Raw genomic sequence first — 23,643 nt, 5'->3', positions numbered from 1 at the left:
AGGGTCCCAGACGGAGGAGCTGAAACTCAAATGGGAGGAGGAGCTAGGCAGGGAAATGGAGGACGGGCTGTGGGCAGAAGCCCTGAGTAGGGTAAATTTGACCGTAACAATTTAAGGTCGTTCACTGGGCCCAGGGGATGGGATGGGGGGGGGGGGGGGGGGGGGAGTAGAGTAGGAGAGATAAATTGACGGGTAGTACCGGTGAGAGAGGGGCGGGCTTGTGCAGTAGGTTACGACTGAAGTATTAACTATACGTGGATGTTTGCACATTTTTGCCTTTTTTGCTTTCTTTCTGTTGATGTCTGTAACTGTTTACAATGCCAAAAACTACCTCAATAAAATTGTTTGTTAAAAAGAAAAATTACTATTTTAATCTTGAAAACTCTGTGGGAACAGTTCATTGAAAGTTTGAACGGAGAATACAGTTAAAATGATTTTTGTACTTAAGGGGAAAAAAAATTTTCAGCTGTGCGGGTTTGTTTATTACACACTCAATCATAACGAGGGTGGCCAATGCTCCCAGAGCATCAATCTCCCCAGAAAATAAACCTGGGAAATAATAAACAAAAAGTCAAAGCTAATTAAGACCTTGAATGAATTGCTAACCTAGAACATTGGTGTAAGGAATGCAAAAATTTTAATTTTGGTTTTGACTATTTTAGTTGGAGTAACTGAAGCTTCTGCAATATCCACTATGGTTGAGTAAAGTCACGGGAACATCTATTTCAGATAATTGTATCAAGTCCGTTGCCTGCCATTAAGAAAATATTAAGAACACCAAACAAAACTTAAATACATCAAGGATGACTAGCAACAAATATCTCCCCATCTAACAGAGAAGCTAATGAAGGATTTTGCTGTTGCATCTTTATTTTTCAGAACACATTCAAACTCTGATGCACCAGGAAAATTACTACAATTAGTCCATTCCCACCTTCATTGTGGAATGCAGCTGGTCAGTCCTAAAGTTGAGCGAAAGCATTGGATTCATCGTATTGCCCCATAATTCCCAAGCACTACTGCACCGAAATGTCTAATGGCTACAATCATCCCAGTCTTCCATCAAGCTGTTCAAACTCAAAAGAAAATGAAATATTTGCTGACTTTAATACTTTTTGAAATTAATACATTGGAGCATTCAAGACAAAAGTTAATTCCCGGACTATATCTTCAAAATAAATGATTTGAGATTGCTTATTCCCAATCAGCAATCACAGAAACTAAATGCATAGAATACAGCACAACATAAATAATACAAGCCATTTATCATGTCTGGAATTAAGACCAACCGCATCCACAGCAATGATCAGAATGGTTTTAAATAGTTCAGAATTTTTAAGGTGCAGGTTTCAGCTTGTCCAGTTGTTACTTATAGATTATTCGGTTTTGATTTTAAAACATTTAAAGATATGATATCCATAGGCTCAAGTGCAGTAAATGCTACAATTCAAATGCAGGTTAAGAAGTCCAACGCCACCATGCCACTTTTGCCCTGTCCCACACTGCAGTAAAGGAATCCAGAGCAGGACGTACATCTAGAACAGTGAACTGGTATGTTGATTTGTCAACCTCGCCTCCATCGTAGTAATCAATCACATATCGCACTTCTCTTCCACAACGGTTCACAATCCAGTCATGTCGATCAAAGGGTAGTTCATACCTAGCGGGGGTTTAAAATAATCAATTGAGTTTTCACAGTCGCCTTACAAAAACAGGTTTCTATTAAATACGTGTAGAATTTTACAACTTATGTGTTGTCGTTAGTCGTGAGCAAAGGTGACCAGATGCCATGTCTTAGCGGCTCACTTCCCTGCACGCCATTGGGCCTCCGTATAAAACACCAAATTCATGGTGTGCTACTTGTTAAGCTCAACAGCATTTTTGTTAATTCAATTAGGAACATGAGAAGGTATTAAGTCATTTATTACTTTGTTTCTTTTCAACACTTTTTCTTGCTTTTCTACTTCTTCAGACAAGGAAAAGACTCATGCCACCACCTGATGTCTCAAAGTGTTCTGAAGCTAATTAAGTATGTTTGAAATAGAGTCATAGTTCAAGGTAGGAAAGGTGAAAGCCAATTAGCATACATCAAGCTCCCACAAACATTAATATGACAATGATCTGATAATCTGTTTTCGGAATGTCGATTGGTGTTAGGAATATAACGGTAGTTTAATGGTATTTGTACTGGTAAAATTAGAAATAAGGTAGTTTTAAATGGGCTTAAATTAATTTTTCTGTGCCTGGAACGGCAAAACCTATGGTTAGATTCCTGCTGGACAAAGATGTTTGTATGTGTGGGGATTGGTTCACTTCCAACTGTGATTCTATTGTGCTTCGAGGGCTACAGTGTGAAGAGTAAATAAACCAGAAGTGATTGTTTCACAAATGGAGCCTTGTAAGGTAGAGAAGTTTTTAAGTTGTAGTTTAGCTGATTTTATTGCAGTTGGAGAGAGGTCGTGAGAGAAGGCAGCTCTCACAACTCTAGTAGAGGCAGTTGGCTTTAGAAGGCTAAAGAGGGAACATCTCTCTCAGCCTTGCGAGAAGAAAAGCCATACTGCGTAGTAATAGTTAAGTAAACAAATGCCTGAAATCTAAACTCCAGCTAGTTAAGGAAACGAGAGAAATGAACCCCAAGAAGTCTGGAGTTAATAGAGTCTGGAGTTAATAGAACAGCGTACAAGGCTCGAACAGCTAGGGAAGTGAAGGCAGCTAGACAACTGATCGACTCCATCCTGGAAGTGACAGAAAATATGCTGAGATCGCGACCATAGAGCTTCTGGCGGAGAGGAAAAAACTGCAAATGGATTATGGATTTTAACCTGCTATCCACCAGAAAGGCAGTGCACCAGCTCCGCCAGACATGGGGGACCTTTTATGAACAAGGAGAGAAGGCTAGCTGCCTGCTGGCTCACCAGCTGAGAAAGCAGGCAGCCACAAGGGAAATAACATGCGAAGGACAGCAGAGGTGGACTGATAGCCGAACCAAAAAACGTCAACAAAGTATTCAAGGCCTACTACCGGGGACTGTACACCTCAAGGCTGAGATAGACAAGATTTTTAATCAGGAAGGGAATCAAAGGTAATAGGGATCAGGCGAGAAAGTGGGCTTGAGGATTACATCAGGTCAGCCATGATCACATTGAATGGGGAGCAGATTCAATGGGCAGAGTGGCCTATTTCTGACTCCTTCCGTCTTATGGACCTCCAGCTCACTTAATTTAATATAGAGTGATCAAACTAGATTGTTCTATAATGATCATGCATGTCCCAAACAATGATAAACCAAAGGCTTACGTGTACAGTTCCCTCACCCTTAAAAGGTCTAAAACTCTTTTTTGTTTATTTGTTCATGGGATGTAGGCATCACAGGCTGTGCCAGCATTTATTGTCCATCCCTAATTGCCCTTGAAGGGCAGTTAAGAGTCAACCACATTGCTGTGGGTCCGAGTCACATATAGGCCAGACCACGCAAGGACGGCAGATTTCCTTCCCTAAAGGACATTAGTGAACCAGGTGGGTTTTACGATAATTGACAATGGTTTCATGGTCATCATTAGACTTTTAATTCCAAATTTTTATTGAATTCAAATTTTATCATTTGCAGTGGCAGGGTTTGAACCTGACACCCCAGTGTAGTACTCTGGGTCTCTGGATTACTAGTCCAGTGACAATACCACTACGACACCGCCTCTCCTTAAGTAAAGGTGCCACAGACAAATTACAAGGTTTTAAAAAATAAATTTAGCGTACCCAACTATTTTTTCCAATCAAGGGGCAATTTAGCATAGCCAATCTACCTACCCGGCACATCTTTTTGGGTTGTGGGGGTGGGACCCATGCAGAAACAGGTAGAATGTGCAAACTCCAAACGGTCAGTGACCCGGGGCTGAATCGAACCGGGTCCTCGTCGCCGTGAGGCAGCAGTGCTCACCACTGCGTCACCGTGCTACCCTTAAAAGATTAAGAGCCAGATCTATGGTATCACTGATGAGGACCAGCGACAGCATTTGAGTAAGTATAACTGGTGGTGCAACTAGGTTGGATTCAAGGTAAATTAACTCTGAATGATACTAGAGCACAGCAGAATTTCAACCGGCTGGTTACCAAGTTCTCTTGCATGCCTTGTCCTTCACCCACCAACACCACGCACACCCCCAGGTCAGTCTTATTTCACCCCAAAACACCATGGCACAATTTATTTGCATCCTCAAAAAGATCACACAGCCTATGACTATTTGACATTTAAAAAGTGTCCAATTTTTGTATAATCTAACTATATTAAGACAGACAATAATCTAACTATATTAAGTATTCATTACATTACAATTCATTACATACCCCATTAAAGAACGAATCCGAGCTCTTGGTGAATATTCCTTAGCTTTCCCCGCAAAGCGGAGTAATGAAGGTCCGCAGGGGCATTCCCTAAAACACCAAAAAAATGTGTATCAAATATTTAACTAAATTGACATTATAGCCCAATAAGGCTCTTACAAGCTTTATGACATGCATTGACTACCCAGAATATTATGCAGCAGTGTGACTGAATTCATGCTGTGCGAACCTAGAGTTTTACTGGAAAATACGAGGATTTCACATTAAATTAGGATTCTTGGAAAGAACAGCTGAACGAGACAAAGATAATGACTGGAATACATTTTAAATTGCGATCGAGTTCCAACGGTAATACTTTGGTAATTCAAAGGTAATAGAATTCCTTCCCATGTGACACCATGTGTTGCAATGTCTCATTAATTCAGCCAAGTAAGCGATTTTACAAATGATGACCAGGAGTGCAAAGGAGCTTAAAAATTCAAGGACATTAGAGAAGTGGTGATGTTGATGGATGATTGCACAGCGCGCAGTCTCATTCATAACTCTTCAGATACTAAAGCAGTCTATGCAACGAAACATCGACAACATAAAGGCTTGTGATGCTAAGTAGCAAGTAACATTCATGCCAACTGGGCATCAAGTAATGACCCTCTTCAAGTGAGAATCTAACCATCAAATAAAACAAAATGAGTAAAAGCTCAGCAGGTCTGGCAACATCTGTGGAGTGAGAAAGTTGGACGTAAAATATTAACTCTTTTTCTCTTCACAGATGCTGCCAGACCTGCTGAGATTTTCCAGCATTTTCTGTTTCTAATTCAGATTTCCAGCATCTGCAGTACTTTGCTTTTATTTTCGAGAATCTAATCAGATGTGAATGTGGTGGACAATTAAATAACAAACAGCTGGTGGTGGCTCTACAAATATTCCCATCCTCAATGATGGAGGAGCCCAGTACATCATTGCAAAAGACAGACTGATGAATTTGCAACCATCTTCAGCCACGTGTGCCAAGTGGATGACCCACATTGTGCTCCTCCTGAAATCCCCAGTATCACAGATGTCAGACTTTAGTCAATTCAATTCACTCCATGTGATATCAAGAAATGGCAGAAGACGTAGGATACTACAAAGGATGGAGGCCATGCTAAATTGCCCCTTAAATTCCATACTCTCCACTTGCCTGGATGGGTGCAGCTCCAACATCACTCACGAAGTTCATCAGCATCCAGGATAAAGCAGCCTGCTTGATTGCCCAACTTCACCATCCACTCTCTCCACCTCTGACACAGTGTGTGCCATCTACAAGATGCACTGCAGCAACTCACCAAGGCTCCGTTGACAACACCTTACAAATCCGTGATCTCCACCACCTGGACAGGCAGCAGATACATGGGGCCACTGCCACCTTCAAGTTCCCCACCAAGTCACGCACCATCCAGACTTGGAACTACATCGCCATTTCTTCACTATCGCAGTGCCAAAATCTTGGAACTCTCTTCCTAACAGCACTGTGGGTATACGACACCACATGGACTAGAGCAACAACTCACCATCACTGCCTCAAGGGCAATTGGGGATGAGGCAATAAATGCTGGCCTAGCCAGCGAAGCCCTCAGCCCATTAAAGAACACCTCCCCATAACCTTCAATAGCATTACTATCACTGAATCAACAAAACCAGCCACAAATATAATGGCTAGAAAGGCAGGTCAAATTCTCAGCGAATAAGTTACCACTTGACTTCCCAAGGCCAGTCCACCATCTGCAAGGCACAAGTCAGGAGTTGATCAAATGAATGCCCGGACGAGTGCAGTTCAAGAAGCTCAACACCATTCAGGACAAAGCAGCCCTCTTCATTGACACCCAATCCACCACATTGGCATTCTCTCTGTCCATCACTAACACACAGTGGCAACAGCATGTACTATCTGCAAGATGCACTGCAGCAACTCGCCAATACTTCTTCCAAACCCACAACTTCTACAACCTAGATGAATAAGGGCAGCAAGTGCATGGCAATAATAATAATCTTTATTAGTGTCACAAGTAGGCTTACATTGACAGTGCAATTAAGTTATTGTGAAAATCCCCTAGTCGCCACACACTCCGTCGCCTGGTACGCTGAGGGAGAATTCAGAATTCCCAATTCACCGAACAAGCACGTCTTTCAGGCCTTATGGGAGGAAACCGGAGCACCCGGAGGAAACCCACGCAGACACGGGGAGAACGTGCAGACTCCGCACAGTGACCTAAGCCAAGAATCGAACTCCGTTCGCTGGCGCTGTGAAGCAACAGTGCTAACCACTGGGCTACCATGCCGCCCAGCACCACCTGCAAGCTCCCCTCCAAGCTAGATGTCATCCTGACCATAGCTGGACCAAATGTCCTGGAGCTCCCACCTAACACTGTGGGCCTAACTACACCGCAAAGACTGCAATGGTTCATGGCACATCACGATCACCTACTCAAGGACAATTATAGATTGGCAATAAATGTTGGCAGCGGCAGCAACTTCAACACCCAATGAATGAATAAAAAACAATGTATTGGTTTGAACTGATATTGATTCTCTCAGGATTTTGAATAAATTAAATACACATACAGGGAATTGCCCCTAATTCCACAAATGATATTGCAAACATTATTATTCCCTAAAGGGGCAATCTCTAGGAGTCCAACTTGATGAACAAACTTGTTCTCGTTTCCCTGTAACAAAGAGGTTTTTGCACTACAGTCTAGTTAAATATTCTGCAATTAGTAACAAAAATGCTGGAAATACTCAGCAAGTCTTGTAGCATAGAGAGAAACAGAATTAACCTTTCAGGCTGGTGACCAGCTGCTTCCTGACAAAACGTGATCGACCTGAAACTTTAACTTACTCTCTTCATTTCGGTGCAAAATATCAGAATCAGAATCACAGAATTGTTACAGTGCAGAAAGAGACCATTTAGCCCATCGTGTCTGCACAGCTCTCCAAACAAGCATTGTGGCTTAGTGCCATTTCCTTGTATCCCTGCACATTGTTTCTATTCAAATAATCTTCCAATGTCAATGTCCTCTTGAATGTCTCGATTGAGCCTGCCTCAACCACACTTCCAGAGATGAAGCACTCGTTGTGCAAAAGTTGTTTGTTACATCACATTTGTCTCTTTTGCACATAATCTGTGCCCTTTCGTTCTTGATCAGCAGAGTACTTATTTCCAGCATTTTCTGTTTATATCTCAGATCCCCAACATCAGCTGTATTTAACTCTTAAATATTCAACAATTTAATCTTAAAAAACCATTACACATACTGACTGCAAAATAACTGACTGCACAGTAATCTAAGATATGAAAGCAATTATTTATGAATATTAAAAACAAGATACAACACAATTCCAATCTAACATTAATGTGTGTGCCTTAGATCAGATGTTCCATATTAGTGAATTAATGGAAACAAACTTGATATTGGGATATTATCTCAAGGTCTAACACGATTTATATGATATTGGCTATACGTGGGAAAATTTGTATATATAAGCCTGTCTGTCCCAACCCATAGGGAGCTAAACCGCTGGCTTTTAAAGCAGACTGAGCAGGCCAGCAGCACGGTTCGATTCCCGTACCAGCCTCCCCGGACAGGCACCGGAATGTGGCGACTAGGGGCTTTTCACAGTAACTTCATTGAAGCTTACTCGTGACAATAAGCGATTTTCATTTCATACGTTTTAAAGTTGCTGATTACACTGTAATAGATGTGAACAATTCTTACAAGTAGTACAGACAGGTTAAATGAGTGGGCAAGAACACGGCAAATGAAACACAACGTGGGGAAGTGTCACGTTATCGACTTTAGTAAGAAAAATTTTAAAAGCTCTGCTCAGATGAAAGGTCACAGACCTGAAATGTTCAATTCTGTTTCTCTCTCCACAGATACTGCCAGATCTATTTAATGTTTGTGTTTTTATTTTAGAAAACCAGAATATCTTCAACACAGCACAAAACTGGGAAATGTAGGTATTTAGAGGGACCTGGGTGTCCTTGTTCACGGATCGCAGAAAGTTAACATGCAGGTACAAGCAAGCAATTAGAAAAGCAACTCGTACGATATACTCCATTCCCTTTGTAATCAAGGCTGTTGAGGAAATGAATAAATGAATGTGATAAAATTAGAATTATTAGTTAAGATAGGATAGATAGTAGGGCCGGTCCGATGGTAGGGGGCTCACAGATAAAGGACAAAGAGATTTAGCAAAAGCCTGTTTGAAACCATCGGGGGAGGGTGGCCGCATGGTGAAAAGGATGCTGGGGTTACAATGCAAAGTGACCAATTAGGATATAGGGCCAGGTCAGGAGGTGTATAGAATGACCAATGGGAAGCTTATATGTGACTCTTACTGTGAGTTTGAATACATCAGCAGAAACCCTTTTGTCTTCTGTCTCACTTACTGTGGAACTCACAGGAGGCGGCTGTGTGTCCTGGAGTTCTCCCAGTAGGCCAGCCTTGCAAGTTAGTTATTATTAAATGATACTATGCCTACAAATCCATCTCTCATTTTATTGAGCCAGACTACCGGGTGAAGAATTTAACTATCAACACTGTGAGTGAAGAAATCTTACTACAATTACATCAGGCTTTGGTGAGTCCATACCTGGACTCTATATGCAGTTTTGGTCTCCTTAATTAAGATAAGGTATACTTGCCTTAGAGAGAATGCAACAAAGGTTCACCAAACTGATTTTTGGGATGAGGGGATTATTCAATGAGAAATTCGCCAGACAAATATCACATTCCCTAGAACTTGGTTAGAAAGTGACCTGATTGGAATATATAGAATTCTTCAGTGTCGGGCGGCATGGTGGCCCAGTGGTTAGCACTGCTGCCTACGGCGCTGAGGACCCAGGTTCGATCCCGGCCCCGGGTCATTGGCTGTGTGGAGTTGGCACATTCTCCCCGTGTCTATGTGGGTTTCACCCTCACAACCTAAAGATGTGCAGGTTAGGTGGATTGGCCACGCTAAATCGCCCCTTAATTGGGGAAAAAAATAATTGGGTATTCTAAATTATTTAAAAAAAGAATTCTTCAGTGTCTTGATAGGATGGATGGTGGATGTATGTTTCCCTGGTTGGGAGTCTAGAAATTGGGCTCAATCATAAAATAAGTGGTTGGTCATTTAGGACAAAGATTAAGAGAAATTTCTTCAAAGGGCTGGGGGTCTGTGGAATTCTCTACCCCAGAGAGTTGTGAAGATTCAGTCATTGAGTATATTATATTTTTTAGATACAATGGGAATTAAAGGATGTGGGGATAGAGCAGGAAGGTGGAGTTGATGTTGAAGGTCAACCATGTTTATATTGAACTGTGCCGCACAACTGAAATGCCGAACAGTCCACTCTTGCTCCTGTCTTTGCATTTATATAACCTAATAATAGCTAACAGTATATCTTGCAATGAGTATTACAAATGGTTGCAGGACTAAATTTCAAAGTGTGTATGCTTTTGATACTACCAAAGTTGCAAGCACTGAAAAGGAGTTTTAACAAACTATTACAGTAGAACTTATTTACATAAATCATTTGTCAGCAAAAAGATTAAGACCACAATCTTCCCAGTTTTCATTGCTTCTATTACAATGCTATTTTAAGCCATCAGTTTTCAACATCACAGCTGACTAAAAAGTGTACCTGGGAGTTGATAACGAGCAAGCTTAGAGCATGATGAATAAATCAAGCGTGTGATGAGTGTGTGCCTGCAGAACATGGTTGACTGGTCAGTCAGTTGCGATGTTGAAAACCAATTTCAGTCACTGCCAAGATTGTAGCTTCCAGACAGAATTCAATAGCTCAAAGAATTCCAGATGATAATATTTTAGTTCATTTAATTATCTGGAAAACAGAGGAAATCATATGAGCAGAGACTTCTCACAATGCAGCAAGGGAAATGTCAAGGTTCTAGAGGAGAGCGACATTTTAAATAAAATTTAGTAGATCTGGAAGAGACAGAGAGCGTTGGTGACGAAGGGGACACCAGGGAAAATTAATAAAAAGTTAAAGCAAAAAACACCATATTTCTGAATGCACAAGGCAGTCATAATGTATTAGTTGAATTAAAGTACCAGTAGAAATTATTAGGTTTGATCCAATAGTCATTTCAGAGACATGTCTGTAGCGTGACCAAGGTTGGGAATGAAATATTCCAATATGTTTAATTTTTAGAAGAGATAGGTCAAAGGAAAAAGTAGGTGTGATGAATGTTGGAAAAACAGAGCTTAGAAGCAGGAGCAGGCCATTTGGCCCTTCAAGCCTGCTCCACCATTCATTATGATCATGGTTGATCATCACCATTGTAAAAAACGGGGCTATGTGCAGCCTCAGCTAAGGTATATGTGTATCTTTTGCAGCAATATTTTTTTTTAAAATCCTGGTTTAACATACAGGCAGGTGGTATGTCTGCAAAAGGTGCAATGAAAATGTTGTAAAAGTGAGATCATTCATTCCAACCATGTTTTTGTTTACAAAGAGACTGAGTGGAACTTTGCTACGATTGCTGAATACTCTCTGGAGATAAAGATAATTTGAGAAATTGTGCTCAGATGTAGGTAAGCAGGTCACGGGATCGGAGTGGGGTAAAGATGATGTAACTAATGATGAAAGCCAGGTCTGTCTGTAGTTTTGCAGTTTGATGTAGGTTTGGCAGTCTGCAAGGAAGGAGTTAAGTTGAGCAGCAGTTTTTGCCAAATGCTGTCAGGTTGACCAGTAGTCTGACAAAGACAGAAGGAACTGAAAGCTGTTTCCTGAAAGGGTTTCTCTCCAAGCAGTCTTTCCAAGAAATCTCTTTACAAGTGTATGACAAGTATCCCTGTGTTTGCTAACTTCATTTATAAGTAACTTTTGACCTGTAAATTGCTTAATTGGAGATAGAGAAGGTGTGAATTCGTAGCAAAAAGGGTTTCCTTTTATTTTAAGAATTGTTAATTTTTTTTATTCATTCATGGGATTTAGTCGTTGCTGAAAGCTGCCCCTTCAAGGGCAATTAGGGATGGGCAATTAATGTTGGCCCAGCCAGCAATACCCACATCTCATGAACAAATGAAAAAAAAATTAAGGGCTACGGAATTAAGTGCAGCAAAGTGGAATTGAGGTAGAAGATCAGCCATTATTTTATTGAATGGTGCAGGAGGCTCAAAAGGGCCAAACCGCTTTTGCCAGCTCCTTTTTATGTTCTAAGTGTAGCCTCCACTGTACTATCATTAATGTCTCAAAGATCTTGCCAAAAAGTAAAATCCGTGGCAGTTCCTTTTAAATTCCCTGTATTGATGCTTCAAATGAAAAAATATATGTCTTATTACAGGCAAGTGGAAATAACAAACACACAGAACTGATGTGGACTTTCAGAACCAAAAACACCGTAACCCTTCTGAGATTGTGCATATTTAACCCCTTCCAAGTGTTCACTTTAATTAAGTGAAACAGTAATGAAATAAATCAGATTCTGGAACACTACAATGTCAATTTAATTTCATAACTCCAGCAACAGACAACTTCCTCTGTGCTGTTCAATAGATGTATCTATTATGAACTCTAAACTAACTTGGCATGGAGTGCTTCCCACTTGAGTATTTCATTCCAGGCCTGTTCATTGTTCCGATTATGGATCTTAATAATGTTCGACATATCATTAGCTGTAATATCTTCATTTCGCCAGCGCCACCTGTAAAATAATTATATAGGATATAACTTTAAATCAAGGCTTTGTCCCTGTTCAAATAATCCATTGACTTGAACAAAACAAAAAACTATACAGAGCGAATTGAATGTTGAATTAAAGAATATAAAATTGTGAACTTTTCCTATTCAACCCTTACAACAGCCAGGATATAGTACTGCATCAGTAATGAATATAGGTACTCTGTACCTGTATTATTTAATCTGAATTACACACTGATACTTAAGATGTACTTGCCCGCAGGGCAAGAGTTATAGCTGGGGGAAGGGCAATTATGATGCCATTAGACATGACTTAGGATGTGTTGGTTGGAGAAGTAGGCTGCAAGGGTTGGGCACACTGGATATGTGGAGCTCGTTCAAGGAACAGCTATTGCATGTTCTTGATAAGTACGTACCAGTCAGGCAGGGAGGAAGGGGTCAAGTGAGGGAACCGTGGTTTACCAAAGAAGTGGAATCTCTTGTTAAGAGGAAGAAGGAGGCCTATGTGAAGATGAGGCGTGAAGTTTCAGTTGGGGCGCTTGATAGTTACAAGGAAGCGAGGAAGGATCTAAAGAGAGAGCTGAGACGAGCAAGGAGGGGACATGAGAAGTCTTTGGCAGGTAGGATCAAGGAAAACCCAAAAGCTTTCTATAGGTATGTCAGGAATAAAAGAATGACTAGGGTAAGAGTAGGGCCAGTCAAGGACAGTGGTGGGAAGTTGTGTGTGGAGGCTGAGGAGATAAGCGAGATACTAAATGAATACTTTTCGTCAGTATTCACTCAAGAAAAAGATAATATTGTGGAGGAGAATGCTGAGACCCAGGCTATTAGAATAGATGGCATTGAGGTGCGTAGGGAAGAAGTGTTGGCAATTCTGGACAAGGTGAAAATAGATAAGTCCCCGGGGCCGGATGGGATTTATCCTAGGATTCTCTGGGAAGCCAGGGAAGAGATTGCTGAGCCTTTGGCTTTGATTTTTAGGTCATCATTGGCTACAGGAATAGTGCCAGAGGACTGGAAGATAGCAAATGTGGTCCCTTTGTTCAAGAAGGGGAGTAGAGATAACCCCGGTAACTATAGGCCGGTGAGCCTAACGTCTGTGGTGGGTAAAGTCTTGGAGAGGATTATAAAAGATACGATTTATAATCATCTAGATAGGAATAATATGATTAGGGACAGTCAGCATGGTTTTGTGAAGGGTAGGTCATGCCTCACAAACCTTATCGAGTTCTTTGAGAAGGTGACTGAACAGGTAGACGAGGGTAGAGCAGTTGATGTGGTGTATATGGATTTCAGTAAAGCGTTTGATAAGGTTCCCCACAGTCGGCTATTGCAGAAAATACGGAGGCTGGGGATTGAGGGTGATTTAGAGATTTGGATCAGAAATTGGCTAGTTGAAAGAAGACAGAGAGTGGTGGTTGATGGGAAATGTTCAGAATGGAGTTCAGTTACGAGTGGCGTACCACAAGGATCTGTTCTGGGGCCGTTGCTGTTTGTCATTTTTATAAATGACCTAGAGGAGGGCGCAGAAGGATGGGCGAGTAAATTTGCAGACGACACTAAAGTCGGTGGAGTTGTAGACAGTGCGGAAGGATGTTGCAGGTTACAGAGGGACATAGATAAGCTGCAGAGCTGGGGTAAGAGGTGGCAAATGGTGTTTAATGTGGAGAAGTGTGAGGTGATTCACTTTGGAAAGAATAACAGAAATGCGGAATATTTGGCTAATGGTAAAATTCTTGGTAGTGTGGATGAGCAGAGGGATCTCGGTGTCCATGTACATAGATCCCTGAAAGTTGCCACCCAGGTTGATAGGGTTGTGAAGAAGGCCTATGGTGTGATGGCCTTTATTGGTAGAGGGATTGAGTTCCGGACCATGAGGTCATGTTGCAGTTGTACAAAACTCTAGTACGGCCGCATTTGGAGTATTGCGTACAGTTCTGGTCGCCTCATTATAGGAAGGACGTGGAAGCTTTGGAACGGGTGCAGAGGAGATTTACCAGGATGTTGCCTGGTATGGAGGGAAAATCTTATGAGGAAAGGCTGATGGACTTGAGGTTGTTTTCGGTAGAGAGAAGAAGGTTAAGAGGTGACTTAATAGAGGCATACAAAATGATCAGAGGGTTAGATAGGGTGGACAGCGAGAGCCTTCTCCCGCGGATGGAGGTGGCTAGCACGAGGGGACATAGCCTTAAATTGAGGGGTAATAGATATAGGACAGAGGTCAGAGGTGGGTTTTTTACGCAAAGAGTGGTGAGGCCGTGGAATGCCCTACCTGCAACAGTAGTGAACACGCCAACATTGAGGGCATTTAAAAATTTATTGGATAAGCATATGGATGATAAGGGCATAGTGTAGGTTAGATGGCCTTTAGATTTTTTCCATGTCGGTGCAACATCGAGGGCCGAAGGGCCTGTACTGCGCTGTATCGTTCTATGTTCTATGTTTGAGTATTATAAAACCCATGTTGGATTAGTGGTGGGACAGATATTTACAACATAAATGTGATGGCAGATAGACAGAAGAGTCGTAAATGGAATTTAACACTGAAAAGTGTGAGGTGATTAAGGGAGTACACAATGAACAGTAGGACGCTAGGAAGCACTGTAGCCACCTGGGTTGGCCACTTCCCGACTTAAAATGGAGATTCACTGAGAACGCAGGGAAAAATGGACAGTCTCAGAAAAACAAGCAGTTTGCAGAGTTTTCCTGTGTATTCGATTTGCAGAAGGCAGACAGCACTGAAACCGGCAGTAATCTACATATTAATGAGCGATTCTCAGGCACAATAGAAACAGTTAGAGATGACCGAGGTAAAACCAGACTCCTCGGCGCCAGCAGGAGTCCAAAACAAAAGAAGCCAACGGACACTTAAGGACCACCCAGCGATCAGGGAACAGCCCCAGTATTGGGGAAATCAAATCCATTGATTGGGAACATGATCCAATCAATTAGAGCCAGGTACAGGGTCCGCCCAAAACGGCGCAAAGCCCCTGGGGACTATAAAATAGAGTCCCCAAGTTCAGTTCGTCCTTCTTGGCAGGGTCTCCCAGCAGCTCGAAACAACCCTTGACAGAGACCTGCCTTGCAGCTGCACCAACAAGTAAGTGTCCAGTCAACGCACGGTACGAGATAAGCGCTCCTAACCCTTAGTCCATACCAGCTGGAAGCCTGCAGTCTCAGGATCGAACGAGAGGCCATTGTTCCCTGACCCAGTGGGTTCCTTTTCCAAAGCTAAGTATTGGCCTTTAGTGGTAGAAATAGTCTAGTTCTGTAGTATTTTATGCATGAGTAGCGATTGACTGTGTATATAATAAATGTGTTTTGATTTGAACCTTACTAACTGGTGTACTGAGTTATTGATCAGCACTTGAACCTTGTGGTCGTATCATAAAGATACCTGGCGACTCTAGAGCAAGGTTATAAAACAGAGCCAATTGAGTGTAAAGCACACTCACCAAAACGAGCAACAGCACAGAGGACCAGGGGAACCTTGGGGTATATGTCCATAGATCCCTGAAAGCAGGACAGGTAGATAAGATGATTAAGAAGGCATATGGGATTCTTGCCTTTAATAGCCACTGCACATACTATAACAGCAGGAAGGTTATAATGAACCTGTATAAAATGCTTATTAGGTCACAGCTAGAGTACTGTTTGCAGTTCTGATTGCCACACTATAGGAAGAATGTGATTGCACTAGAAAGAATGCAGAGGAGAATTGCCAGGATGTTGCCTCGGCTGAACCATTTCAGCTATGAAGAGAGGCTCGTTAGGTTGGGGTTGTTCTCCTTAGAGCAGAGAAGGCTGATGGGGGAACCTGGTTGAGGTGTATACAATTATGGAGGGACAAAGATAGGGGAGATATGAAGGTTTTCCCCTCAGTAGAGAGATCAATAACCATGGGGCATATATTTACTGTTCAGGGGCAGGATTTTTAGAGAGGATTTGAGTAAAAACATTTTCACCCAGAGTGTGATTGGAATCTAGGACTCACTGCCAGAAAAGGATGGTTGAGACAAGAACCATCATAACATTTAAGAAGCATTTAGATGAGCACTTGCAATGCCATAGCAGACAAGACTAGACCATCTGCTGGATATTGGGATTAGGATAGGTGCTTGATGGCCGGCACAGGCACGATGGGCCAATGGGCCACTTTCTGTGCTGTTCTGCCAACATAGGGTAAAAGTTAACATTTGCATATTCTATTTTTTTATTTTTCCTTTCCACTCAGGAAGTCTTGCAGAGTTATGGTTCTCCCGAGTGTCAGCAATCTATAATAATCTTTATTGTCACAAGTAGGCTTACATTAGCACTGCAAAGAAGTTACTGTGAAAAGCCCCTAGTCGCCACATTCCGGCGCCTGTTCGGGTACACTGAGGGAGAATTCAGAATGTCCAATTCACCTAACAACAAGTCTTTCAGGACTTGTGGGAGGAAGCAGAGCACCCTGAGGAAACCCACGCAGACACAGGGAGAATGTGCAGACTCCACACAGACAGTGACCCAAGCTGTGAATCGAACCTGGTACCTGTGAAGCAACAGTGCTACCCACTGTGCTACCGTGCTGTGCCACCATTTGCCACTATGAATGGATAGACAATGACTATCAAGGCATTACAGCTGATCCCAGTCAATTATGCACATCCCCACCCCTATAAGAAGTAACTGGAGGACAATCAGGAACACAAATCTTGTTGGTGAGCCCATATTGTGTCAGTTTTAATTATTCCAGCTGCATTTCCTTCCTTTTGAGTTATTCAGAGAAATTACAAATCTACCAAGGGTAGCTGCGTGATTCACATTAGAGAATCAGAATTTAATATGCAACCGTCAGGTGGCCAGGTGACATTCTTTTGCTGAACCACGGTTGACAGTAATAATGGCATCTAATACTCAAGCTCCGTAACAGTTCCCTCCATAGGAACATAGGAGCAGGCCATTCAGCCCCTCAAGCCTGCTTCTGCTCACTCCTGTGGGGAGGCGGTGTTGTATGGTACTCTCACTGGACTAGTAATCCCAAATCGAAAGGTAATGCGACTCAGGTTCAAATCGTATCACGGCAGGTGGTGAAATTCAAATTCAATAAAAAATCTGGAATTAGCGATAGATTGTGGTAAAAACATCCTTTCGGGAAGGAAATCCACATGTCTCTAGAAATGTCCCAATGTGGATTGATCCCAACCACTCAAGCCATTCAGTTGAAGGGCAATTAAGGATGGGCAATAAATGCTGGCAGGATGAGGTCTAAATGCTGGTCCAGTCAGGAACATCCCATGGATGAATAGGAGAAAAAGTAGACAGTCTACCTTGATGCCATTTTTCCCTGCTATTCCCATATCTCTTGAGGTCATTATCCGAAAATGTATCGATCTCTGGATTAGAACATTTGAAAATACACAATGACTGAGCTCCCACAATACTCAGAGGTAGGGAATTCTAATGAAGAAATTCCTCAGCTGAGTCCTAAATAGTCGACTCTTTATTCTGAGCCCACCTTCTGGTTTAGAACCTCCAGCCAGAGGAAACAACCTTTCTACATCTACCCTCTCTAACCCCATAAAAATTGTTACTTTCTGGCGCCGAGGCCCCAGGTTCGATCCCGGCTCTGGGTCACTGTCTGTGTGGAGTTTGCACATTCTCCCCGTGCTTGCGTGGGTTTCGCCCCCACAACACAAAGATGTGCAGGGTAGGTGGATTGGCCACGCTAAATTGCCCCTTAATTGGAAAAAATGAATTGGGCACTCAAAATTTATATTTAAAAAAAATTTCAATGAGATCACCTCGCATTCTTCTAAAACTCGAGAGAACATAGGCCCAGTCTCCTCAATCGCTCGGCACAGGACAGCTATCCCAGGAATTTGTGTGGTGAACCTCCACTGCACTCTCTCTATAGCAAATATATCCTTCCTTCGGGAGGTAATAATCTTTATTAGTGTCACAAGTAGGCTTACATTAACACTGCAATGAAGTTACTGTGAAAATCCCCCAGTCACCACATTCTGGCGCTTGTTCGGGTACACGGAGGGAGAATTCAGAATGTTCAATTCATCTAACAACATGTCTTTCGGGACTTGTGGGAGGAAACCGGAGCACCCGGAGGAAACCCACGCAGACACGGGGAGAATGTGCAGACACCACACAAACAGTGACCCAAGCCGGGAATCAAACTCGGGACCGTGGCGCTTTGAAGCAACAGTGCTAACCATTCTGCTACTGTGCCGCCCAGTGCGGCCTAACCAAGACTCTAAACAATTAAAGAAGACATCTCCTGTAATCAAATGCTCTTCAAATAAAGGCCAATAAATCATTTGAATTGCTAATTATTTGCTGCATGCTCACTTTCACTGTCTGGTGAAGGATCACAGTCCCTTGGGACATCAATACTTCCCCATCTCTCACCATTTAAAAAAATACTATGCACCTCAGTTTCTCCCATCAAAGTGAATAACCTCACACTTATCCACATTGTATTTCATCTGGTATGTTCCTGTCCACTCACGAAGCCTGTCCAAATCTCATGAAAGCCTCTTTGCATCATCCTTACAAATCACATTCCCACCTAGTTTAGAGTCATCCACAAACTTGGAAATATATTTGTTCCCCACTTCCAAATCAACAGCTGGGGCCCCAATTATTGATCCTTGCAGTATCCCAACCTGAGAATGACCTATTTATTCCTACTCTCTCTTTTCATAGAATTTACAGTGCAGGAGGCCATTCAGCCCATCGAGTCTGCACTGGCTCTTGGAAAGAGCACCCTACCCACGGTCAACAACTCCACCCTATCCCCATAACCCCACCCAACACTAAGGGCAATTTTAGACACTAAGGGCAATTTATCATGGCCAATCCACCTAACCTGCACATCTTTGGACTGTGGAAGGAAACCGGAGCACCCGGAGGAAACCCACGCACACACGGGGAGGATGTGCAGACTCCGCACAGACAGTGACCCAAGCTGGAATCGAACCTGGGACCCTGGAGCTGTGAAGCGATTGTGCTATCCACAATGCTACCGTGCTGCCATTAACCATGGTTTTCTGACCATTAACCATTTCTTAATGTATGCCAGTATATAATAATAATAATCGCTTATTGTCACAAGTAGGCTTCAACGAAGTTACTGTGAAAAGCCCCTAGTCGCCACATTCCGGCGCTTGTTCAGGGAGGCCAGTATGGGAATTGAACCCGCGCTGCTGGCCTTGTTCTGCATTACAAGCCAGCTGTTTAGCCCACTGTGCTAAACCAGCCCCTGCTGGTACATTACCACCGCCCCCCCCACCCGATCCAGTGTGCTCTAATTTTGTTTACCATCCTCCTGTGGGTCCATCTTGAAAGCATTCTGAAAATCTAAATACACCACATCCACCAGTTTCACCGCCTCCCCCACCATCTATTCTGCTCGTAACATTCTCAAAAGACTCCAATAGGTATGCTATCAGTGTCTACGCAACAATAAATATTTGTCTGCTCACCCTTTCCTGACCATTGCATTCCAAAACATCTGTTCAGAAGGATATACCCAATGCTTGTCTGAATAAGTCCGAGGAATAGAAGACTCCTCTCTGGCTACAGAAAGTGAGTACGGCTGATCCGGCGATGGCTCCTGGTTAGGTGGTGGCATCTATAAAAAAATGATAAGGCTCTTATTCATACAATTACTAACTCCCCTCATGCACCATCCCACCCCCACCAAAAACAAACTGCAGGAATTTTGTATATCTTTTCTATCGGCAAAAAGATAAATACAGCCACTCAAAGAATTGATTTCACAACACTGAACCTGAACGAGGGGAAATATTCGAAGTTTTAAATGCCTTTGCATGATCATTATTGTAATGCTAATTCCAGCCGAAATTAAATTTGGCTTCTAGCCGGGATTCAGGGGATTATGGGGAGAGGGCAGGAGAATGGGGATGAGAAAATATGAGCAATGATTGAATGACGGAGCATACTCGATGGGCTGAGTGGCCTAATTCTGCTCCTATTCTTCTAGTCTTATGATTTACGATGGCGAGAGGGCCAAATCAGGATTCTCACAAGGCGTCAAACCAGTTGAGCATCTCCCATCCCGATCAGGTTCTCGCCCGTACAGCTGGTCTGCATGAGCATTCAATTACAGTTACTGGATTTGAGGCCGGATGCTTTAGCCTCTCGGTGTGCTCCCCGTGGGCACCAATCTCTCCTGATCCTGACAAACAGGGACCAGGTGCCGTGGACTCCAAGGGGTGATGGATCACAAGGGGGTGACTACCCTCTCAACACTTAACCTCCAGGGTGTTGAGGGGGGGGTCTCGGGTTTGAGGCGCTCAGGTCAAGGGACTTTCCCAGGATGGGGGTTGTGTGGCAGGTCTTCCCTCTGTAGCTTTGAAAATTATTTCAGTATGTCAAATTGTAGTTAAAAGTCTTTCCTCTGATGTGTTGGAACCCTTCGATCTCTCTCCCAGCATGTCAAGTTCAAAGATCTGCCACACGAAGGTGAAAGTCTTCCTTCTGATGTGTTGGAAACCTTTGCAGTACTTTTTTCACAGTCAATTTAATTTCCCTTGAATTTTTTCAAGCCTCTGGACATGTTGAGGAGTCCAATTTCAGGGTCCATTACATTTTACAAAGGGTCATCTGGACTCGAAACGTGATGCCGCCAGACCTTCTTAGATTTTCCAGCATTTCTTTTGGTTACACTTTACAAGATTTATAGGTCCAGGCTATTTCAAACGAGGGATTAGCTTTGCTTACGTAGCTCTTCACAGTCCATTAACTCTGAAAGGCTTCCTGTTTTGAGCAGATGTCGTTTCTAATCGCAGTTTTCTTTAAAGAGGCTGTGCTTTGTTCTGAAGTGCTTTCTTCTGGACTTTCTAGGAAGGGCCATGATGTGGAGATGCCGGCGTTGGACTGGGGTGAGCACAGTAAGAAGTCTTACAACACCAGATGAATCACCTGAGGAAGGAGCAGTGCTCCGAAAGCTAGTGTTTGGAACAAACATGTTGGACTTTAACCTGGTGCTGTAAGACTTCTTACTGTTCTAGGAAGGGGAGAGGGGAATATGGTGAGCCCATAACTGGTATCACATTTTGGAGGCGGGTGCCAGAGATTTTCTGGCGGGGGGGGGGGGGGGGGGGGGGGGGGGGGGGGGGGGGGGGGTGGGCAAAGAGCGCCTTGCCAGCGACTGGAGGGGTGGGGGGGCAAAGTGTTATTCTGAGATCAAGGTGGCTTTAAACATGGTGTCCCAATCTCTGAGGAGCGGCAATGTCAGTGAGTTTAGGCCTCGCCCCTCTCAAGCCAGTGCAAAACCCACCCCTCTCCAAAAGGTTTCCATGTGCCATTGAATAGAACCTGAATAGCGCTGCCAGCGTCAGTGGGAAACACAACAGTTTTCCCGTTGGCAGTAGCCCTTTGTTTTTAATTGGTTGAATCGCAGCCAATTTACTAGAAGGTGCAGTATGTTGAATTCATAAATAGTTCCATACATACCACTGTGCAACATCTCTTTCATATGCCTAGCACGGTGAAATATTTTAGGTCCTAGCTTCAACTGCTCAACCCATAAGAAGTAGGCCATTTGGCCAAAAAGAGTCTGCTCCACAATTTGATGAAATCATGACTGATCTGATATTCCTCAACTCCATTTTCCCGCCTTAATCCCCATAACCACTGATTCCAACCAATCAATGATTATCATAAGCAAATAGAGAAGAATTAAAGCATCACATTTTGATAAAAAAACATCTTAGTCTACTCAAAGTATCCACTTTGCCCCATAAGATTTGTAAAATGATTAGCAAGGCATTTTTTGCCTCACATTACTAAACACTATAAATATTGCTGAATCAGAATGTATTAAGTCATGAAATAAAAACTGGGATGTGTAATTTGACATTATCTATGCTTTTTTGGTTTCTTGACATTTTATTTTCTCACAGTTTGTACGTCTACAGAAGGGTAGCAGTGAAACACAGGAATTTACAAGTGGGAAAAAACACAGATGTTAACATTTGAAAGACTTACCATATTGCTGGGATCAATATCATCTGTTTGTGGTCTATTCCCTGCTTTCATGGGACATTCCACGTATTCATATGCTCTCTCCTGATGTGCAGGCACAGCATAAGATGAATTCTCTGATGAGGTAGCTGTTGTAGTTGCTTGTTTAATTGGACACCCTGATGGCACACAGGTTGTAAACAAAGTGAACAATTTGAATCATTACAATTATCTGTATCAATGCTATTTCACAGTGGTAGCCTTGACATTCTGTTGTTTGTGTTTAAGTATAAAACCTAAGTTCTTTGTTAGGTTTAAAGGGCCATTGGACAGCAGGGTGACCCAGTGGTTAGCACTGCTGCCTCATGGCGTTGAGGATCCAGGTTCAATCCTGGCCCCAGGTCACTGTCTGTGTGGAGTTGGCACATTCTCCCCGTGTCTGCGTGGGTCTCACCCCCACAACCCAAAGATGTGCAGGGCAGGTGGATAGATTGGCCACGCTAAATTGCCCCTTAATTGGAATTTTTTTTTTAAAGTTTAAAGAGTCACAAAACCAGCAAAGTAACAAAAAAAAAAGCACTTCACATTTGTACATTAATATTCACAGCGCAACACCCAGGCCAATGAGTTAAAAATACTTGTTCATTTATAATGCTAATATCACAGATGTCTGAAGCACCCATAGTGTAAGAATATCAATACTTTTAAATGTACTAAATAACGTATTAAATTAGTTGCCATCATTCTGAAGGGACTCAAAAGTGAATCCAAGGAATATCTTAAACTTCTCAATAACCTTGCCTCAAATATCTGCTTAATATAAAACATGGCTGCGCAACACATTCAAAGCTTCAGATAAAACATACCAGAATTCAGGTTCCTACAATCATAAGACATTTACCTTCCTTCTTGGCTTGATGCATCGGACATTCTGAAGGTGATGTTGCCTGTGGTGTAGCAGTAGCTGATGCTGCTTGAACATTGTTCGGTAGCGTTGATGTGGATACTCCCATTCTTTGAATGACTTCAGGCCTCTAGTATCTGTGGAACATGGCAAGCCCTTTAAACTTGGAGAATAGCAACAATCCTACTGGGGAGAGATCAAGGGGGGAGGGGGGAGAGATCAAGGGTGGGAGGGGGGAGAGAAGAGATCAAGGGTGGGCGGGGGGAGATGTCAGGGTGGGAGGGATAGGGAGATCAAGGGGGGGGGGAGTGAGTGAGATATCAGGGGGGGAGGGGGGGCAGAGATCAAGGGGGGGCAGGGGGAGGAGATCAAGGGGGGTGATGGGGGGGAGAGTCAAAGGGGGTAGGGAGGGGGGGGGGAGAGATCAAGGGGGGGAGGGGGGAGAGATCAAGGGGGGAGGGGGGGGAGAGATCCAAGGGGGGGCGGGGAGTGAGAGGGCAGAGATCAAAGGGGTGGGGGAGGGAGAGTGAGAGATCAAGGGGGGAGTGAGAGAGAGCAGGGGGGAGGGGGGGAGGAGAGATCAAGGAGGGTGGGGGGGAGAGATCAAGGGGGGGCGGGGGGAGAGATCAAGGGGGGGGGGGGGGAGAGATCAAGGGGGGGCGGGGGGAGAGATCAAGGGGGGGGGGGGGAGGGGAGATTGATCCAAGGGGGGGAGAGATCAAGGGGG

General features: G+C 43.2%; 1 protein-coding gene across 2 annotated transcripts in view; it reads right to left on the bottom strand.

The window, feature by feature from the left end:
• Positions 1-793: 793 nt before the first annotated feature.
• Positions 794-23,643, bottom strand: part of LOC119964433 (cytochrome c-type heme lyase) — a 24,721-nt gene continuing 1,871 nt past the window's right edge. The window contains exons 3-8 of one of the 2 annotated variants that reach the window (XM_038793907.1): positions 22,914-23,053; positions 22,037-22,191; positions 19,507-19,655; positions 11,913-12,032; positions 4,342-4,428; positions 794-1,660 (exon numbers count right to left, since the gene is read on the bottom strand). In XM_038793907.1, the coding sequence (XP_038649835.1) occupies positions 1,459-1,660; positions 4,342-4,428; positions 11,913-12,032; positions 19,507-19,655; positions 22,037-22,191; positions 22,914-23,025 (825 nt within the window). In that variant the 5' untranslated portion in view covers positions 23,026-23,053 and the 3' untranslated portion in view covers positions 794-1,458. The remainder of the gene's footprint in view (positions 1,661-4,341; positions 4,429-11,912; positions 12,033-19,506; positions 19,656-22,036; positions 22,192-22,913; positions 23,054-23,643) is intronic. The other variant, XM_038793908.1, reaches the window with a different exon arrangement.

The sequence above is a fragment of the Scyliorhinus canicula genome, chromosome 4, assembly GCF_902713615.1.
Source record: "Scyliorhinus canicula chromosome 4, sScyCan1.1, whole genome shotgun sequence".
Taxonomy (NCBI): Eukaryota; Metazoa; Chordata; class Chondrichthyes; order Carcharhiniformes; family Scyliorhinidae; genus Scyliorhinus; species Scyliorhinus canicula.
This window is presented reverse-complemented; position numbering and strand designations above follow the sequence as displayed.